The 16793-nt window shown below is 39.2% G+C and overlaps 1 protein-coding gene across 1 annotated transcript in view; it reads right to left on the bottom strand.

Annotated features, from left to right (window-relative positions):
• Positions 1 to 220: 220 nt before the first annotated feature.
• Positions 221 to 16793, bottom strand: part of ASB12 (ankyrin repeat and SOCS box containing 12) — a 183512-nt gene continuing 166939 nt past the window's right edge. Inside the window, 2 exon segments of the mRNA XM_074359235.1 lie at positions 221 to 496; positions 919 to 1768. Of these exon segments, the coding sequence (XP_074215336.1) occupies positions 363 to 496; positions 919 to 1768 (984 nt within the window). The 3' untranslated portion in view covers positions 221 to 362.

Below are 16793 nucleotides of genomic sequence, written 5' to 3'. Positions count from 1 at the left end.
ACATCCTCTCAAGGATCTTGGTGGGGAGGTATGGGCCATTGGGTTAGTTTTCTCTTTTTTTACTCTTTCAGTGGCCAGGCTCTTATGCCTGTCAAATTCCCGACCACTATAATCCTTCCCCATGGCCAACCAGACCCCTTCCCCCAGTGAACCAACCCCCACCCCCCAACACACACACATACATACACAGACACACCCCCAGATACAACAGCCCACAGGATTTATTTTGTTGAGGATTTTATTGTGGAGGATAGTACAGGAGAGCAGCTTCAGGTGGGTGGGTAGAGCTGTAATGCCCTTCAGCTACCTGGGTCCCCAGGTGGTTTCTGGAGGCATTGTGTGTTTCTGGACAGGCTGTGAGATTACAGTTGGTGTCTGAGGTAGCTAATCAGCATGGGGGGAATATTCAGCTGGTCGATGGCTTGTGGCTGGCTGGCCTGGCGCAGTGCTCTGTGGATAACTAAACGGGCCTGTGATAGTAGTGACCGTGGAGTGGCTACAGCAAGGAGAAATAGGTCATGAGCAGCAATTCTCAGTGTAATTCTCCCACCCAAGCCTACATCCATTCTGCTCCAGCTACTGAAAGCCTAATTGCTCTCTCCCTTCTAACAAATATCCCCCTCCCTGCACTCAGTGCATGGTACCAATGGGGCACACTGAAGCCTAGAGAGGGCATGTTCAAGGCTACAAAGTAGTCATTGGCAAAGCAAGAACCAGAAATTGGGCTAGTGCTATCCCCTCCTCATCTTAGTGATCCCTTCCCTAAAAAGGAATCTGTAACTTCTTCTCCACTGGGGCCCCTGAAGAGGGAAGATGGTGTTTTCTCCAGTTCATCCCCAAATTGGCTTGCGGGGTGATTTAGGGCCCTGAGACCTCCAAACTAGGAGATGTATTAGAACTGGTCTGCTTGACACTCACCTCGGGCCTGTAGCAGCAATGCAGTGCCTTTATCACATTGAGAGTTCAGGTCCAGGGAGAGAGATGGAAGGTAGATATTAGCACCAAAATCAATTAACAGCCGAATGTACTCGGGCTCACAATTATGGTGGAGACATATTTCAAGGAGGGTGCGGGGCCGTGGGACTCGAGCCAATAGGTGCTGATCAGTGCAGTTGTAGTCGGGGTCAGCCCCATGGAGCAAAAGCAGGCGGAAACAGTCAAGGTGACCATAGACTGCAGCCATATAGAGGGGACCAGAACATGAAGCTATGTTCGATGCCCAGACTGGTAGTTTCGCCTTCACATTGGCCTCTGCACCATGACCCAGGAGCTCCTGCAGTATGGCAACAGCACCATCACGGGCAGCTGTGAGCACAGGAGAGCAGTTGTTGTAGATGCTACCACCAGGACAGGCGCCAGCTTCCAGAAGCACACGCACACAGTCTAGATGGCCATGACTGACAGCAGTAAAAAGTGGTGTCTGTGCCTTGACGTCCAAGCTGTCAACATCAGCACCATGTGCCAGGAGGACCTGCAAGCAGCTAAGGTGACCATAAGAAGCAGCCAAGCGCAAGGGTGTCCCAGGGACTCCCCAGCCACTCCTACTGTTGATGAATCGTTTGTAACGCTCCTGGCGCAAAAGCTGGTCCAAGGTATAGGAGTCATTGTTGTACACTGCTTGATTGAGAGCCTGTTTCTCCCCTGTGTCGGTGTCCTCCTCCTCCTTGTCGGGCTGCAGGAGGGAGAAGATCTTGGTGATGTCCATGAGATTGACTTTGGCTGATTGCAGCAGAACTATTCTCATTATGAGCAGGAGGATATGCCAGATCTGTGGGTGACAAAAACATGAGAGAGAGTGAGGGCACCCATCAAAAGCCTGGATGCCAGCCCTTGGCCCCTATCCTTCACTTCACCATCAGGCTCTTCACTCATGGGTCCCCTGCTTCTAACTCCTAATCCATCTTATTTCAGGCCCGAGAGATGGTTGTCCAAACAGATCAGGCCATTTCATAGCTTAGTGCCTTTGCATATGCTGTTCTGCCAGCCCTTCAAACTCCTACTTCTGGGATGTTTTCCCTAATCTCCTCCTCCACCTGCTCAGGGCTTCCAAAGGATCACAACTAGACTTTAACTATGTGCTTTCTCACCACATTTCCACTTATCTATGCTTCGTTAGTGTGTAAACTCCAAGATGAGGACTCCTGTTCCATCTTATTATTCCTCCACTCCCAGTAGGGCCTACATCATGGCTGGGGATTTGGTAGATGCATCTCCCTTAGTTCAGAATGTGTGGACTAATAAGGTGGTTCTGGTCTGGCAGTTGCTAGGCCAACAGAATGGTGCTCTGTGGTGTCAAGCTGTCTTCCCTGAGCATTCTGACATTAATCTCATGGGGCAGGCCCTCAACTCTACCTCTTAGCCTTTTAGATGAGATTCGACCTCTTCATTGTCCCTCATAGGTGACCTCCTCTCAGACTCAGGCCCCATGCTTCAGGCAACAAAGTTGCTGAGGAAATGAATGGTGAATGTCATTTACTGATTAAATAAAGAAGTGACATTACACAGAACACAGTTCAAGTAAAATGAAGTCAAAGAGATGGTAGGAAATACTCGAGGTTTCCAGAGCAAGTCCTCCTCTCTGGTGACAACTGGTTTTTCCGTCATGACCACTTCAATCCAGGAGTCCCTTGGATTTACAGCCCCTTTTTGAAATCCATGGCTTCCCCTTCTCTCTGGGTCAAGCCTTTTCCCATCCTCTCTGCTCCACCCAATTTGGAACCTTGCCTCAATCCTCACTTATCTCCCCATCATCCCCAGGCCCTATGAAATCACCCATGGCCCAATATCCCAGTGACTGACTCAAACTAACCCCTTGACCTTTCCAGTTCTGTTCCTAATGCTCCAACATCAGTTTGTAATGTCATCAGGGTAAGCTGGTAGGTTTTTCAGAGATTTAGTCTCCCTCCTCCCACATACCCTGCAGCCATGGGCTCAGGGCCACACACCTCTTTTTATTCACTGTCCACCTCCACCCCTCTTTGTTAGTCTGGGACCTCAGGTACGGACCTCAGGTACACACCTCATAGAAAAAATTGTGACGTGAGTGGGTGGGGTCTCCCTCAACTTTAGGTCCCTCCTCACCAGTCAACATCAACTCCATATTCAGTCTTATTATTTATTCATTTTGGGGTGCAATTACAAGAAGAGGATTTCAGAAATCAGGCATACCTGTTTGCAACTCAACACCCTCATTTCCTATCTGAGTAACCTTGGGCATGTCTCTTCCCTTCTTTGGGAATCATTTTCCTCATTGTTAAGACAGAAATGATAGTCTCTGCCTCATGGGGCTGTTAAAAGAAAGAGCCCTATCCCCATATATCAGATCTTCAAAGGTGAGCTTCCTCTGCACCTTCAACCTCTTCACTGGCTCCTTCCCCTCAATCATCTTAAAAAACAAAACAAAACATTTCTATTGTCCTTTGTCCCACACTAGTTACCTTTCTCTACATCTCTCTTCTTCACCAAACATATCCAAAGAGTTGTCTACCATCTACTTCTACACCTCCCATTCACTTTTCCACCCTCTGCAGTCTGGCTCCACCTGCCCTCAATCACACACTGAGATAGATCTTTAAAACTCTTCCTTGTGGTTAAATCTACTGGCTGCTTCTCAGATCTTTCCTTCTCTGACTTTTCTGGGACATCTGTCTCTACTGACAGCTTCCTCCTATGTAGTCCTACCATGGCTTCCTGGCCAGCCCACACTTCTAATTTTTCTCCCCTCTGTTCTACCCTGAAATAGTTATCTCTTTCATCTTCTTCTTTCCAGTTCCAGATCTATAGCTCTCACTTTTATATTGATGATTTCAAGCCTATCACTTTAAGCCACCAGCAGCCTCTTCAGAAAAATGTATGTATTCAGTGAGTTTCTTCAGGTACTTCAAAGTCAGCAGTATCACACCACCACTACCACCATCATTGATCCATAACTCAGTTCCTCATCATCCACCTGGTCAACCAAACACTGAAGACTCTAGTCAGTCCTCCTATCTCTTTGTCTCATTCCCATTTAATTGATCAAGTCCTGTGAATTTTACTTCCTAGAGACCTCTATAGGCTACCTCTCAGGCCCATCCCCATTGCCAGTGTTTTAATCTGGGACCTCATCAATTTTTGCCTCAACTGTTGTAGTAGTCTCCTAGCTAGTTTTCCTTTTCAATAATTTCTCCCCATTGTAGCTAAAGTGATCGTTTAAATACACAAATCTTGTTTGTGCCATTCCCCTACTTTACATCTCTTCATGGCTCCCTTTTCTTTCAGAATATAGCCCAGATGCCTTGCCTGGCTCACAGGTCACTCAGGAGCAAATCTTGGCCAATGTCTTCAGCCTCACTTCCTACTACTCTACTTATACCCCAAGATTCAGCAATAAGGGAAGAGAAATATTGGCTCTCGATATACATCATGCTACCTTCTGTCACATGCAACTCCTGATGGGTTAGTTCCTTGAATCTTTGTTCTTATAGCACTATAGCAATCATCACATTGCATTGTAACTCCTATATGGGTATGTTTTGCCCCCACTGCAGATTAAGAGGCCATATGTAGTAGTGATAAAATATGGTCTGGAATTTTGCTTCAATCCAAGCTCTACCACTTAGTAGCTGTGTGACCTAGGGTGGATCATTTAATCTCTCTGTGTTTATTTCTTCATCTGTAAAGATAGGATGATATTAGTATCTGCCTCAGAGGGCTATTGTTAGGATTAAATGAGTTAGTGCATCTTAAATGTTTTGACTAGCACCTGAATGTACTACTCAGTAACTATTTTTACTATAAAGATTGTTATTACTTAGGTCTCCTATTTCTATGACTATTTCTCCCTCCTAAGGCTAAAGTTCTATAACGTCAGAGCTGGAATGCACAGAATAAGCCATTTAATTTAATTTTCTCAATTTAGGGATGGGAAAACCAAGGCTCGAGGGAGAGCAGGGACTTTTTCCTAAGGTCACATGGCTGTTATTGACAGCTATCTAGTTAGCGAGAATTCAGAGCATGTCTATAATCTTGTGCATTTCAAAGCTATTTCACATAATGGAATAGATAATATTATCCCTGTTTTGTGGATGGAGGAAACTGAGGTCCAGATGGATAACGGATTTGCCAGGTACGTTGCATTAGGGCAAAGCAGAGCCAGAAATAGAACCCAGGTTTCCCTATTCTCCATCCTGTTCTTTTTGTTACCACCTGAAAAACAAACACATACTCCTTCCCCTTGCCTCAAGCAGAGTCATACTGCAGCTCCCAGAATCCTCAGCTTTGAGGATCATGCTGAATTCCAGAACTTAAATCACAGAAGATTTCTTTACAAATCATTTCTTCTAACAGCCAGTTAGGGATTCCCTTCTTACTATTTTACTTTGGGAAGTGATATTCAGGGAGATGAAGGGAGTATGAAGAAAAATGCTGACGCTTTTACCAAGTCATACAATGAACACACAACAAGGCCCATATAATGAGCCTCCAGAGGGAGAACAAGCCATGGGCCCCAGCTAACTTGGGCACTTGAGTGAATTGTGCCTTATTAGATAGGATAAGAAAATCTAACTCATTTCTTGTCTAACCTAACCTTACTGTGGTTTATTAATCAAAGAGTTATTATGTTACCATTCTGTGCAAGGATCCTTCTCCTGATTCCCAAAGTACAAGGGTTTTAAACCTTTTTTTATGTGACATTGGCTCTTGTGGCAATATAGTTAAGTCTCTGGTCTCCTCTCAGAATCGTTTTTAATACATAAAATAACATAGAATTAAAAGAAACTGAGTATATTGAAATACAGCTATCAACATATTTTTAAAACTGCATGATATAGTAATAGAAGTTCTTTTAGCACATTACATAACAAAGTCTACTAATAATTTCTAAGCGATGATGAGCATAAAAAATGACATTTCCAGATCCCTGCCAAAACTGTAGTATGACATGAAATCTCTGTGATTTCTTCTGGTGACCGAGTTACAGGAACTAGTAATACTACTGCCATTTGCTGCTTACATTCATTCTTTAGGAAATGGTAAATTTCAGTATAAAGATTAGGGTGAAATAAAGGTGTTTGTTTGCCTCATCCATATTTTTGGACCCTTTGGATTCTAAGGCTTTCCTGGGGAGTCTGTGAATTTAGGTTAAGAACTCCTATGGGAGAGTGGCTGGTTTCAGGGGGCCCTTAAATAGTCTTCTAGACATTACTAGACTATTTTTAATACTCACCTTCCTCCCCCCACCCTAAGGAGCTTTGCCCTTCTGTCCTTGAGCCCACCCCACTGCACTGACACACACAGACTCACAAATATCACACAGGGACACAAAGACAAACCTTCACCCTCCCTGTATTGCACAACCACAATTTCCCTTAGGAAGTAGGCCCATTTGGACCCCAGAACCTAGGCATACACACCTTCCTGGGACAGAAGCGGCAGGAAGCCATCATAGAATCTCCTCTTTCCTCTGTGGGCAGGTTTCCCCACTTACCTCCCAACTGTCCCCCCTCCAAAACCAGACCCAGTGGAAACAGCCTATGGAGGGTGGTGGTCACAGGTCCATGGGCCCTCAGCTCTAAGGATTCACTCCTCCCTGGCAGCATCATCAGTCCTAGGCTCCAGGTACTCACCAGGCTTTGGCCTGAAGCCACATTGACCCAGGGTCGCTGCCCCTACCTCTCTGTGAAGCACTGGACCCTGGTGGCCCCTCCGAGGGGAGCCCCCTACTGCCCCAGACTCGGAGCAAGCAGAGGCCTCAGTTCCCACTGTTAACAACACTGCCTAAAGGCTGGCTGAATAGGTCCACGGGGTTAATTTTAGACTATCTTCCACCCGCCCTCCCAGGGCCGTGTTATCTTACTAATGCCATTCTGGGAGAGATCCCAGTGAGAGGAGGGCCATCCACGGGGAAGTCCTGGAAGGACTGACTGATGGACAGGTGCCTGGCTGGGCCAGGGCTCAGGCTCCTAATATGCCCCAGGGTTCCACTTCCCATTATTCAAATGGGCTGCGAGTCTAGGCTTCTGCACTGTGGGTCTTCCCATCCTTTTACTAAAGGACCTGAGAAGGCCCAGCCTCCCCTAGCATACCTTACTCTGGGCCCAGGACTCTTCTTTTTTTCCTCTCTCTAACTTAGCTTCTCTGGATTTCATTTTTCCTATTTTGAAGGTCCAGCAGCATATTGCCCTCTCCTTTTTCTATTCCACTTGCAACTCCCGAGAGTGAGAAGGACGGTGGGAAGCAGAGACCTCCATACTGGAACATACATAAGTAAGTCTTCTAGAGTTTGAGAAGGCCCTGTTCATTTAAAAAAGCTCCCCCATCCCACCAACCCATCAGGTTCAGTCTGAAGAAAATGCCAACAGCCTCCCCACTCTTCTCACGTCTAAGGAATGAAGCCAGCCAGACACGTGTCCAGCACTGGGAACTTTGTCAAAAGCTCAGCTCTTAAAAGTATAATTTTAGCTACCTGGTTGCCATTAAATTAAGGGAGTTACCTTTAAAAATAATCACATCATCTACTTTAGGTGTCACCCCCCAAAAAACTGGAAGCCATCTCTCTCTTCTCTCTGAGAGGAAATGCCAGCCTAGCATTTGGTATATAAACTACACCACAAACAATCTGTCATGTCTGAGAAATGCTTTTTGGAGAAACTATCAAGCAGCCACTATGTGAAAATGTTCTAGTTGCAGGAAGAACACAAAGAAATGTAAGACATGGTAAAAGAAGAAAGAGTTCACAGTTTCTTAGGAAAAACAGACATGGAAACAATTCTATTTTACATAAGGGAAAAATGCCTGAACTAAAAGCTTCCTACAGTTATCCTGTGTCCATATCAATCTCCCAAATTAGTTCAGGGGGTTACTGCAGGGTTCTATGTCCCTATATGCTACCCAAAACAATAAAAACCTGAATTTTCCTGGAAAGAGTTTCCAGTCTATACAAAATACTGATCCCAAGACCTCAGAGTCCTTCTCCTTCCCTTCCAATCATCAAGAGAAGTTTCCAGTCAGGAGAAAAGAAAAGCCAGTGAGGGAACAAGAGATGTGTTCAGATGAAGTACTAGCAGCCCTGTTTCACATAATTACTTTGGTGTTAGAATCTGCAAATTGAAAGGAAATTTCTACATTTCTGAGAGATGTTTAATGACTTCTTAAATGCTTCCAGTAATTGGATACTCTCTACATCAGAAGTAGCACATCTCATTATTGGGCAGCTCAGTTAGTCCTTCTTTCTACTAAGCCTATATCTGCATCTATTAAGCACCCCTGAGGTACTGATCTTCACTTACCCTTAGGACTTCAGAGAACATTGTCATTTTCTTTGCCACAAATCAGCCCTCTAGGGGTCTGAACCCAGGTATCTTATCCTTCATGTCACCTTATCTTAAGTGAAAGCAGCCCAGCTCCTTCAGCTATTTTTTACAAGCTGATATCTATCCCGTACCTTCTCAAGTCTACTACACTCACGAAGTGGTCATGCAGCCTGTTTACACATTAGCAACACCAGAGAGTTCACAGGAGGTCATATGACACCTTAGGAAAGTGTCAGGTGTGTCCCAGTGTGATCAATAATTCTGAAGATCAGAAACATCATGAAGCATATCGGCTTCAGCTTAGTTTGAGCCAGTAGTCTATAGCTGTTTATTATCTGAGGCATCATGCAAGCCTGATTAGCCAGGACTGGAGAACTATCCAAGTTGCCAGCCCAGCCCAGAGCATGGACAGGCATAAGAGAGAGATGTTGGAAACAGTCAGAAGCCCAAACTCCGTTTCAGAGAGTACCCATGTCCAGGCTCTCGTGGGGAAAGAGCCCCAGCTGAGGCAGCCTCCCTCAAGCCCCCTGAGAATGGGGATGTAGAGGGGGTGGAATCTAATTGGAGCAACAATAAAACCGTCTCACAGACAAGAACAAAACAAAACAAAACAATAAACAAGCTATTATGATGCTAAAGATGACAGAGCATGATATTATTTCTTGAAAAAAAAGATTAGTAGGATTTTTAATGCAAATTTTTTAGATTATTGTGTATTAATATGCAGTTGTAAAAATAATACGGAGATCCCCTGAAGACTTTACTATTTCCTCCAATGGTAGCATTTTGCAAGTACAGTACAGTACCACAAGTAGGATATTGACACTAATACAATCCACCTATCTTATTCAGATTTCCCAGGGTTTATCTGTAGTCATTTGTGTGTCTGTTTGTGTATGTATTTACTTCTGTACAATTTTATCACATAAGTAGGTTGTGTATACCACCACAGACAGTATACAAAATAGTTCTATCACAATAAAGATACCTCATGTTTCCTTTTTATAGCCATATCCACTCTCTTCTCACTCCTCCCTCCTTGGTCCCTAACCCCTGGCAAGCTCTAATCCTTTTTCCATTTCTATAATTTTGTCATTTCAAAATTATATAAATGACACCATAATTTTTGAGATTCATCCAGGTTGTTGCATATATCAAGTTTTTTGTTTTTGTTTCTGTACCATAATTTGTTTAACCATTGACCTAGTGAAGGACATCTGAGTTGTATATAGTATTTGGCTATTAAGAAGGAAGCTTTTAGTTATGGTATATATATACAATGCAATACTACTCAGCTGTAAAAAAAATAATGCCATTTGCCGTAACATGGATGGACCTGGAGATTATCATACTATGTGAAGTAAGTCAGAGAAAGACAAATATCATATATCATTTGTACATGGAATCTTAAAAAATGACACAAATGAACTTATTTATAAAAAACAGATTTACAGACATAGAAAACAAACTTATGGTTACCAGTGGGGGAACGGGGTGGGAAGGGATAAATTGGGAGTTCGAGATTTGCAGATACTAACTACTATATATAAAATAGATAAACAACAAAGTCCTACTGTATAGCACAGGGAACTATATTTAATATCTTGTACTAACTTATAATGAAAAATAATATGAAAAGGAATACATGTATGTGTATTTATGACTGAAACATTATGCTGTACACCAAAATTTGACACATTATAAACTGACTATACTTCATTAAAAAAAGGAATAAATCTTCTATGAACATCTGTTCACAGGTCTTTAGCACTCTTGTTACATTAGATAGAGTGATTACTCCCACTTTATTCTACCATGCCAATATTGTTTTAGCTCTACAAGGGCCTGTGCCTATTTATATACATTTTAGAATAAGCTTGCCCATGTCTACAAAAAAAGACTTACTGAGAATTTGGTAGAAACTGTGTTAAATCTGTATAACAATTTGGGGGAGAACTGACTGCTTTACTATGTTGAATCTTCCAACCCATGCTCATGGTATGTTTTTACATTTATTTAAGTCCTTAATTTCTTTCATCACATTTTGTAGTTTTCAGCATATGGATCATGTTCATATTTTGTTAAGTGTATGCCTAACTGTTTCAATTTCTCTGGATAAATTGTAAATAGAATTGGGTTTTGATTTTGGCTTCTATGTGTTCATGTAGAACTGTGATTTTTTTTTTGGGGGGGGAGTACGTTGATCTTGCATCCTGCCATACTACTGAATTCACTAGTTCCAGAAGTGTTTTTGTTTTTTTGTAATTTCCTTGGGATTTTCTATGTAGTCAATCATGTCATCCGCAAATAGGGACAACTTTATTTCTTCCTTTCCAATCTATATGCCTAATTTCCTTTCCTTGCCTTGTTGCATTCCAGAAATATGTTGAATAAGAGTGGTTAGAGTGGACATCTTTGCTTTTCCCCAGTCTTGGGGGAAATCATTTAGTCTTTCATCATTAGATATAATGTTAAATATAGGTTTTTCATAATTGCCCTTTGTGTAAGTTCAAGAAATCCCCTTCTATTCATAGTTCACTAAGAGGTATTTTTTAAATTGAAGTATGGTCAGTTACAATGTATCAATTTCTGGTGTACAGCATAATGTCCCAGTCATGCATATACATACATATACTCATTTTTATTAAAGGTTATTACAATATATTGAATATAGTTCCCTGTGTTATACAGAATAATTTGCCTTTTATCTATTTTTATATATAGTGGTTAACATTTGGAAATCTTATCAGGAATGGATGTTGGATTTCGTTAAATGCTTTTTCTGCATCAATTGATGTGATCATAGAAATTTTCTGCTTTAACTTGTTCATATGGTGGTTTATGTTAATTTATTTTAGAATGTTGAATCAGCCTTTCATCCTAGAAATAAATTCCACTTCGTAATGGTGTATAATTTTATGCATTGTGGGGTTAGGTTTGCTAATATTTTGGCAAGGAATTTTGTGTTGAATTTGATGAGAAATATTGGTTTGTAGATTTATTTTTTTTCTGTGTTTGATTTTAGCGTTAGGGTAATAATGACCTCATAAAATAAGTTGGGAAGTGTTCGCTTCTATTTCTAGAAGATATCACATGAATTCCTAAGATTGGTGTTAATTCTGTAAGTGTTTGGCAGAATTCTCCAGTGAAACTATCTGGGCCTGGAGATTTTTTTGGGGGGGGTGCTTTTACATAAAGTTTAGTAGTTTGTGGTTTTGAAGGTCAGTTTCCTCTAAATTGACATATTTGTAAGTGTGAAGTTGTTCATAGCATTCCCTTTTATAATTAATTAATTAATGATTTTATTATGGATATATATATATATATATGTATGTATTTGCAATTTTACTCATTTAAAGAAACAATTTTTTGAGAAGTTTTATGTTTATGGCAAAATTGAAAGGAAGGTACATAGATTTCCCATGTACTCCCTACCCCTATGCATAACTAGCCTTTCCCATTATCAACATCTTCCACTAGAATGGGACATTTATAACAATTGATGAATCTACATTGACACATTGTAATCACCCTAAGCCCATAGTTTGCATTAGGGTTCACTCATGGTGTTGTACATTCTGTGGGTTTGGACAAATGTATAATGGTATGTATCCATCATTATAGTATCTTACAGAGTATTCTCATGGCCTCAAAAATACTCTGTTCTCTGCCTATTCATCCTACTCAACCCCAGCCAAGACAACACTGATCTTTTTATTGTCTCCATAGTTTTGTCTTTTCCAGAATGTCATATGGAGTTATACAATATGTTGCCTATTCAGATTGGCTTCTTTCACTTAGTAATATGCATTTAAGGTTCTGTTGACCTAAAACAGACTACCAGATATTTCTCCAGCAGGATAAGCAGAGAATTGCAATATGGGATATGTATTATAGTGAGCCACATGCAAGTTCCACCACAACAAGGAAAGGAGAAAACTTTTATAGAGGGGAAAATGAAGTTGGGAGGGCTACTGTAAACAGAGATCATAGCTTTTCACTGGCCAGTCCTTGCCAGGAAAGAAGTCTTTCTTCTTTCTGTTGATCTCTGCTATCTTCGCAGGGCATGAGCACTCCCCCTTCTAGTGTTCCAACTCTATTTAATTGACATTTCTGTGGTTTTGTTTTTGTTTTTACAATTCCTTCATGTTTTTTTCACCATTTGACATATCATTTCTTTTCAGTGCTGAAGAATATTTCATTATCTGGATGTACCACGGTTTATTTATAAATTCACCTACTAAGGGACATCTTGGTGGCATTCAAGTTTTGGCAGTTATAAATAAGGCTGTTAGAAACGTGTGTGCAGGGTTTTGTTTGGATATAAGTTTTCAGTTCTTTTGGGTAAATAGCAAGGAGCATAATTGCTGAAATGTATGGTAAAATTATGTTTAGTTTTATAAGAAGCTGCCAAACTGTTTTGCAAAGTCACTGTATCTCTTTGCATTCCCACTAGCAATGAATGAGAGTTCCTATTGTTCCATATTCTTTTCAGCATGTGGTGCTGTCAGAGTTCAGGAATTTAGCCATTCTAACAGGTGTGTAGTAGTATCTCACTGTTTTATTTTTGCCTTTCCCTGACAAATATGATGTAAGTATCTTTTCATATTCTTATTTGTCATCTGTGTACCTTCTTTGGTGAGGTGTCTGTTTTGATATTTGGTCCATTTTTTAATTGGGTTGCTTGTTTTCTTACTGTTGAGTTTTAAGAGTTCTTTGTATAATTTGGATAACAGTCCTTCATCAGATGTGTCTTTTGTAAATATTTTCTCCAGTCTTTGGCTTCTTATTCTCTTAACATTGTTTTTTGCAATGCAGACATTTAAAAAAATTAATGAAGTCCAGGAAATCAGTAATTTCTTTTTTTAAAACATTTTTTATTGATTTATAATAATTTTACAATGTTGTATCAAATTTCAGTGTAGAACACAGTTTTTCAATTATACTTGAACATATATATATATATTCATTGTCACATTTTTTTTCTCTGTGAGCTACCATAAGACCTTGTATATATTTCCCTGCACTATACAGTATGATCTTGTTTATCTATTCTATGATTTTGAAATCCCAGTCTATCTCTTCCCACACCCCCCACCCCCTTGGCAACCACAAGTTTGTATTCTGTGTCTATGAGTCTATTTCTGTTTTGTATTTATGTTTTGTTTGTTTGTTTTATTTTATTTTTTTTAGATTCCTTATATAAGCAATCTCATATGGTATTTTTCTTCCTCTTTCTGGCTTACTTCACTTAGAATGACATTCTCCTGGAGCATCCATGTTGCTGCAAATGGCATTATGTTGTCAGTTTTTATGGCTGAATAGTATTCCATTGTATAAATATACTACATCTTCTTTATCCAGTCATCTGTTGATGGACATTTAGGCTGTTTCCATGTCTTGGCTATTGTAAATAGTCAGTTTCTTCTTGATTCAGTCTTGGTGGACTGTATGTTTCCAGAAACTTATCCATTTCTTCTTGGTTATCCAGTTTGTTTCCCTATAGTTTTTCATAGTATTCTGATATGATATTTTGTATTTCTGTGACATTGGTTGTAATTCCTCCATTTTCCTTTCTTATTTTGTTTATTTGTGGTCTTTCCTTTCTCTTCTTTGTGAGCCTGGTCAGAGGTTTGTCAATTTTGTTTACTCTTTCAGAAAACCAGCTCTTGTTTTGATTGATTTTTTCTATTGTTCCTTTAATCTCTATTTTATTTCCTCCCTGATCTTTATTATTCCCATCCTTCTGCTGACTTTTAGTTTTGTTTGCTCTTCTTTCTCTGATTCTTTTAGCTGGTAGGTTAGATTATTATTTGAGATTGTGCTTCTTTTTTGAGGAAGACCTGTATAGCTATGAACTTCCTTTTTAGGACTACTTTTGCTGCATCCCACAGAATTTGTGTGGTTGTGTTTTCATTGTCATTTGTCTCAAAGTTTTAAAAAAAATTTCTTCTTTGATTTCATCATTGACTTATTGGTTTTTTAGTACCATCCTGTTTAATCTCCATGCTGTCGTTTTTCCTCCTTTGTTTTTCTGTAGTTGATTAGTAGCTTCATGGCATTTTAGTCAGAAAAGATATTTGAAATAATTTCTATTTTCTTAAAATTGTTGAGGCTTCTTTTGTGCCTGAATACATGATCTATCCTAGAAAATGTCCCATGTGCATTTGAAAAGAATGTATATTATAGTTCGGGGGTATGTAATGTTCTGAAAATATCAACCAGGCCAATTGTTCTATTGTATCATTTAGTTTCTCTGTTGCCTCATTAATTTTCTGTCTGGAAGATCTTTTCAGTGATGTTAATGCAGTGTTAAATTCTAATACTATGATTGTATTGCAACCAATTTCTTCCTTTTTATCTGTTAGTATTTGCTTTATGTATTTATGTATTCCTATATTGGGTGTATATATGTTAATGAGTATAATATCCTCATCTTGTATTGCTCCGTTAATCATTATATAGTGTCCATTTTTTATCTTTCTTTATGGCCTTTGTTTTAGAGTCTATTTTGTCTGAAATCAATATTGCTACTCCTGCTTTCTTGTCATTTCCATTTGCTTGGAATAACTTTTTCCATCCTCTCACTTTCAGTCTATGATTGTGTTTCTCCCTAAAATGTGTCTTTTATATGCAGTATATTGTAGGTTCTTGTTTTGTTATCCAATCTGCTACTCTATGTCTTTTGATTGGAGCATTTAGTCCACTGATATTTATGGTAATTATTGATGGATGTGTGTCTATTGCCATTTTGAACTTAATTTTGCAATTGATTTGGTATTCCTCTTTGTTCCTCTTTTTTCTTGTTGTGGTTTGATAATTTTCCTTTGTATTATCTTGGTTTCTTTTTCGTTTTGTGACTCTATTGTAAGTTTTTGGCTTGGGTTTTGCTGTTTTGTATGCATATGAACCCATTTCTATATCTGTTCATTTTAAACTGATAGTGATATAAGTCTAACCCATCCTACGAAGAGCAACAACAACAAAATCTCTATTTTCTTTCTCCCCTCTCCTACCCTTAATGATTTTGATGTCCTCCTTTACAACTTCATGTTTATTCTGTTGTAACTCATTGTAGTTATTGCTTTTCCAATTATGGTTTTCTCCTTTCTGCAGCATCCTGCTTCTTTCTATTTACAGTAGACCTTTCAATATTTCTTTTATCATAGTTTTAGTGTTGCAAATTCTTTTAGCTTTTGCTTGTCTGTGGAGAACTTTATCTCTCCTTCTATTATAAACAATCACCTTGCTGGATAAAGTAGCCTAGGTAGCATCTTTTTCTCATTCAGGGCTTTGAATATATCTTGCCCCTCCCTTTTGGCCTCCAGTGTTTGTGTAGAGAAATCAGCTGAAAGCTATGTGGGGGTTCCCTTATAACTCACTCTTTGTTTTTCTCTTGCTGCCTTTAGGATCATTTCTTTATCCTTGACTCTGGCCATTTTGATTATGATATGTCTTAGTGTGGGTCTGTTTGAGTTCAGCTTGTTTGGGGCCTTCTGTGCTTCCTGTACTTGTATATCTGATTCCTTCTTTAAGTTTGGGTGGTTTTCAGTCTTGATTTATTCAAATACCTTTTCAATCCCCTTTGCTCTTTCTTCTCCTTCTGGGAGCCCTATTTTGTATAGGTTCACACACTTTATATTATCCCATAGGTCCCTTATATTATTTTCATTGGTTTTTACTTGTCTTTCTCTCTGCTGTTCTGATTTGGTGACTTCTGTTATCCTGTTTTCTAAATCACTTATTCGTTCCTTTCCATTATCTAGCCTGCTTTTTACAGCCTTTAGCTCAGTTTTTATCTCAGCAAATGAGTCTTCCATTTTTAATTGGCTCCTCTTTATATTTTCAATTTCCTTTTTGACGTATCTTGTCTCTATTCAGAATCTCTTTTAGTTCCTTCAGTACTTTGATCACTCCTTTTTTGAAATCATGTTCTAGTTGACTATCAAGGTCTTTGGTTGATCACTCTTTCAGGGGATTTCTCTTATTCTTTTAATTTGGAGTGGTTCCAGTGCTTCTTCATTTTACTTATATTTCTCCAGCACTATGGATTATAGAGTATCAGTTATCTACTTTGGTCCTTAAGGTATTTATTTTTTATTTATTTAAAGCAGATTCGGAAATAAAACTAAAAACAAACAAAAATTAGCCCAAAGCAGAGCAAAACACCATCAACATCAACAACAAATAATTAAAAAAAAAGAAGAAAAGATTTGAAAACAGAATATAATCAATGACAGAAGAATAAAACAAAGAGAAATAAATTCAAATTGAAACAATTTTTTAATTAAAAAGTTTTAAAAGAGAAAAGATTTGAAAACAGATTATAATCCATAACAGAAGAAAACAAAGAGAAATAAATTCAAATTGAGACAAGTTTTAAAAATTTAAAAGAGAAGAAAATTGCAAACACAATATAATTAATAACAGAGGAACAAAACTAAGAGAAACAAATTCAAATTGAGACAAATTATTTTTAATTTAAAATTAAAGAAAAAA

This window comes from Camelus bactrianus, chromosome X (genome assembly GCF_048773025.1).
Source record: "Camelus bactrianus isolate YW-2024 breed Bactrian camel chromosome X, ASM4877302v1, whole genome shotgun sequence".
NCBI classification, from domain to species: domain Eukaryota; kingdom Metazoa; phylum Chordata; class Mammalia; order Artiodactyla; family Camelidae; genus Camelus; species Camelus bactrianus.
Note: the sequence above shows the minus strand (reverse complement) of the source record. Positions and strands in the feature narration are given on the sequence as shown.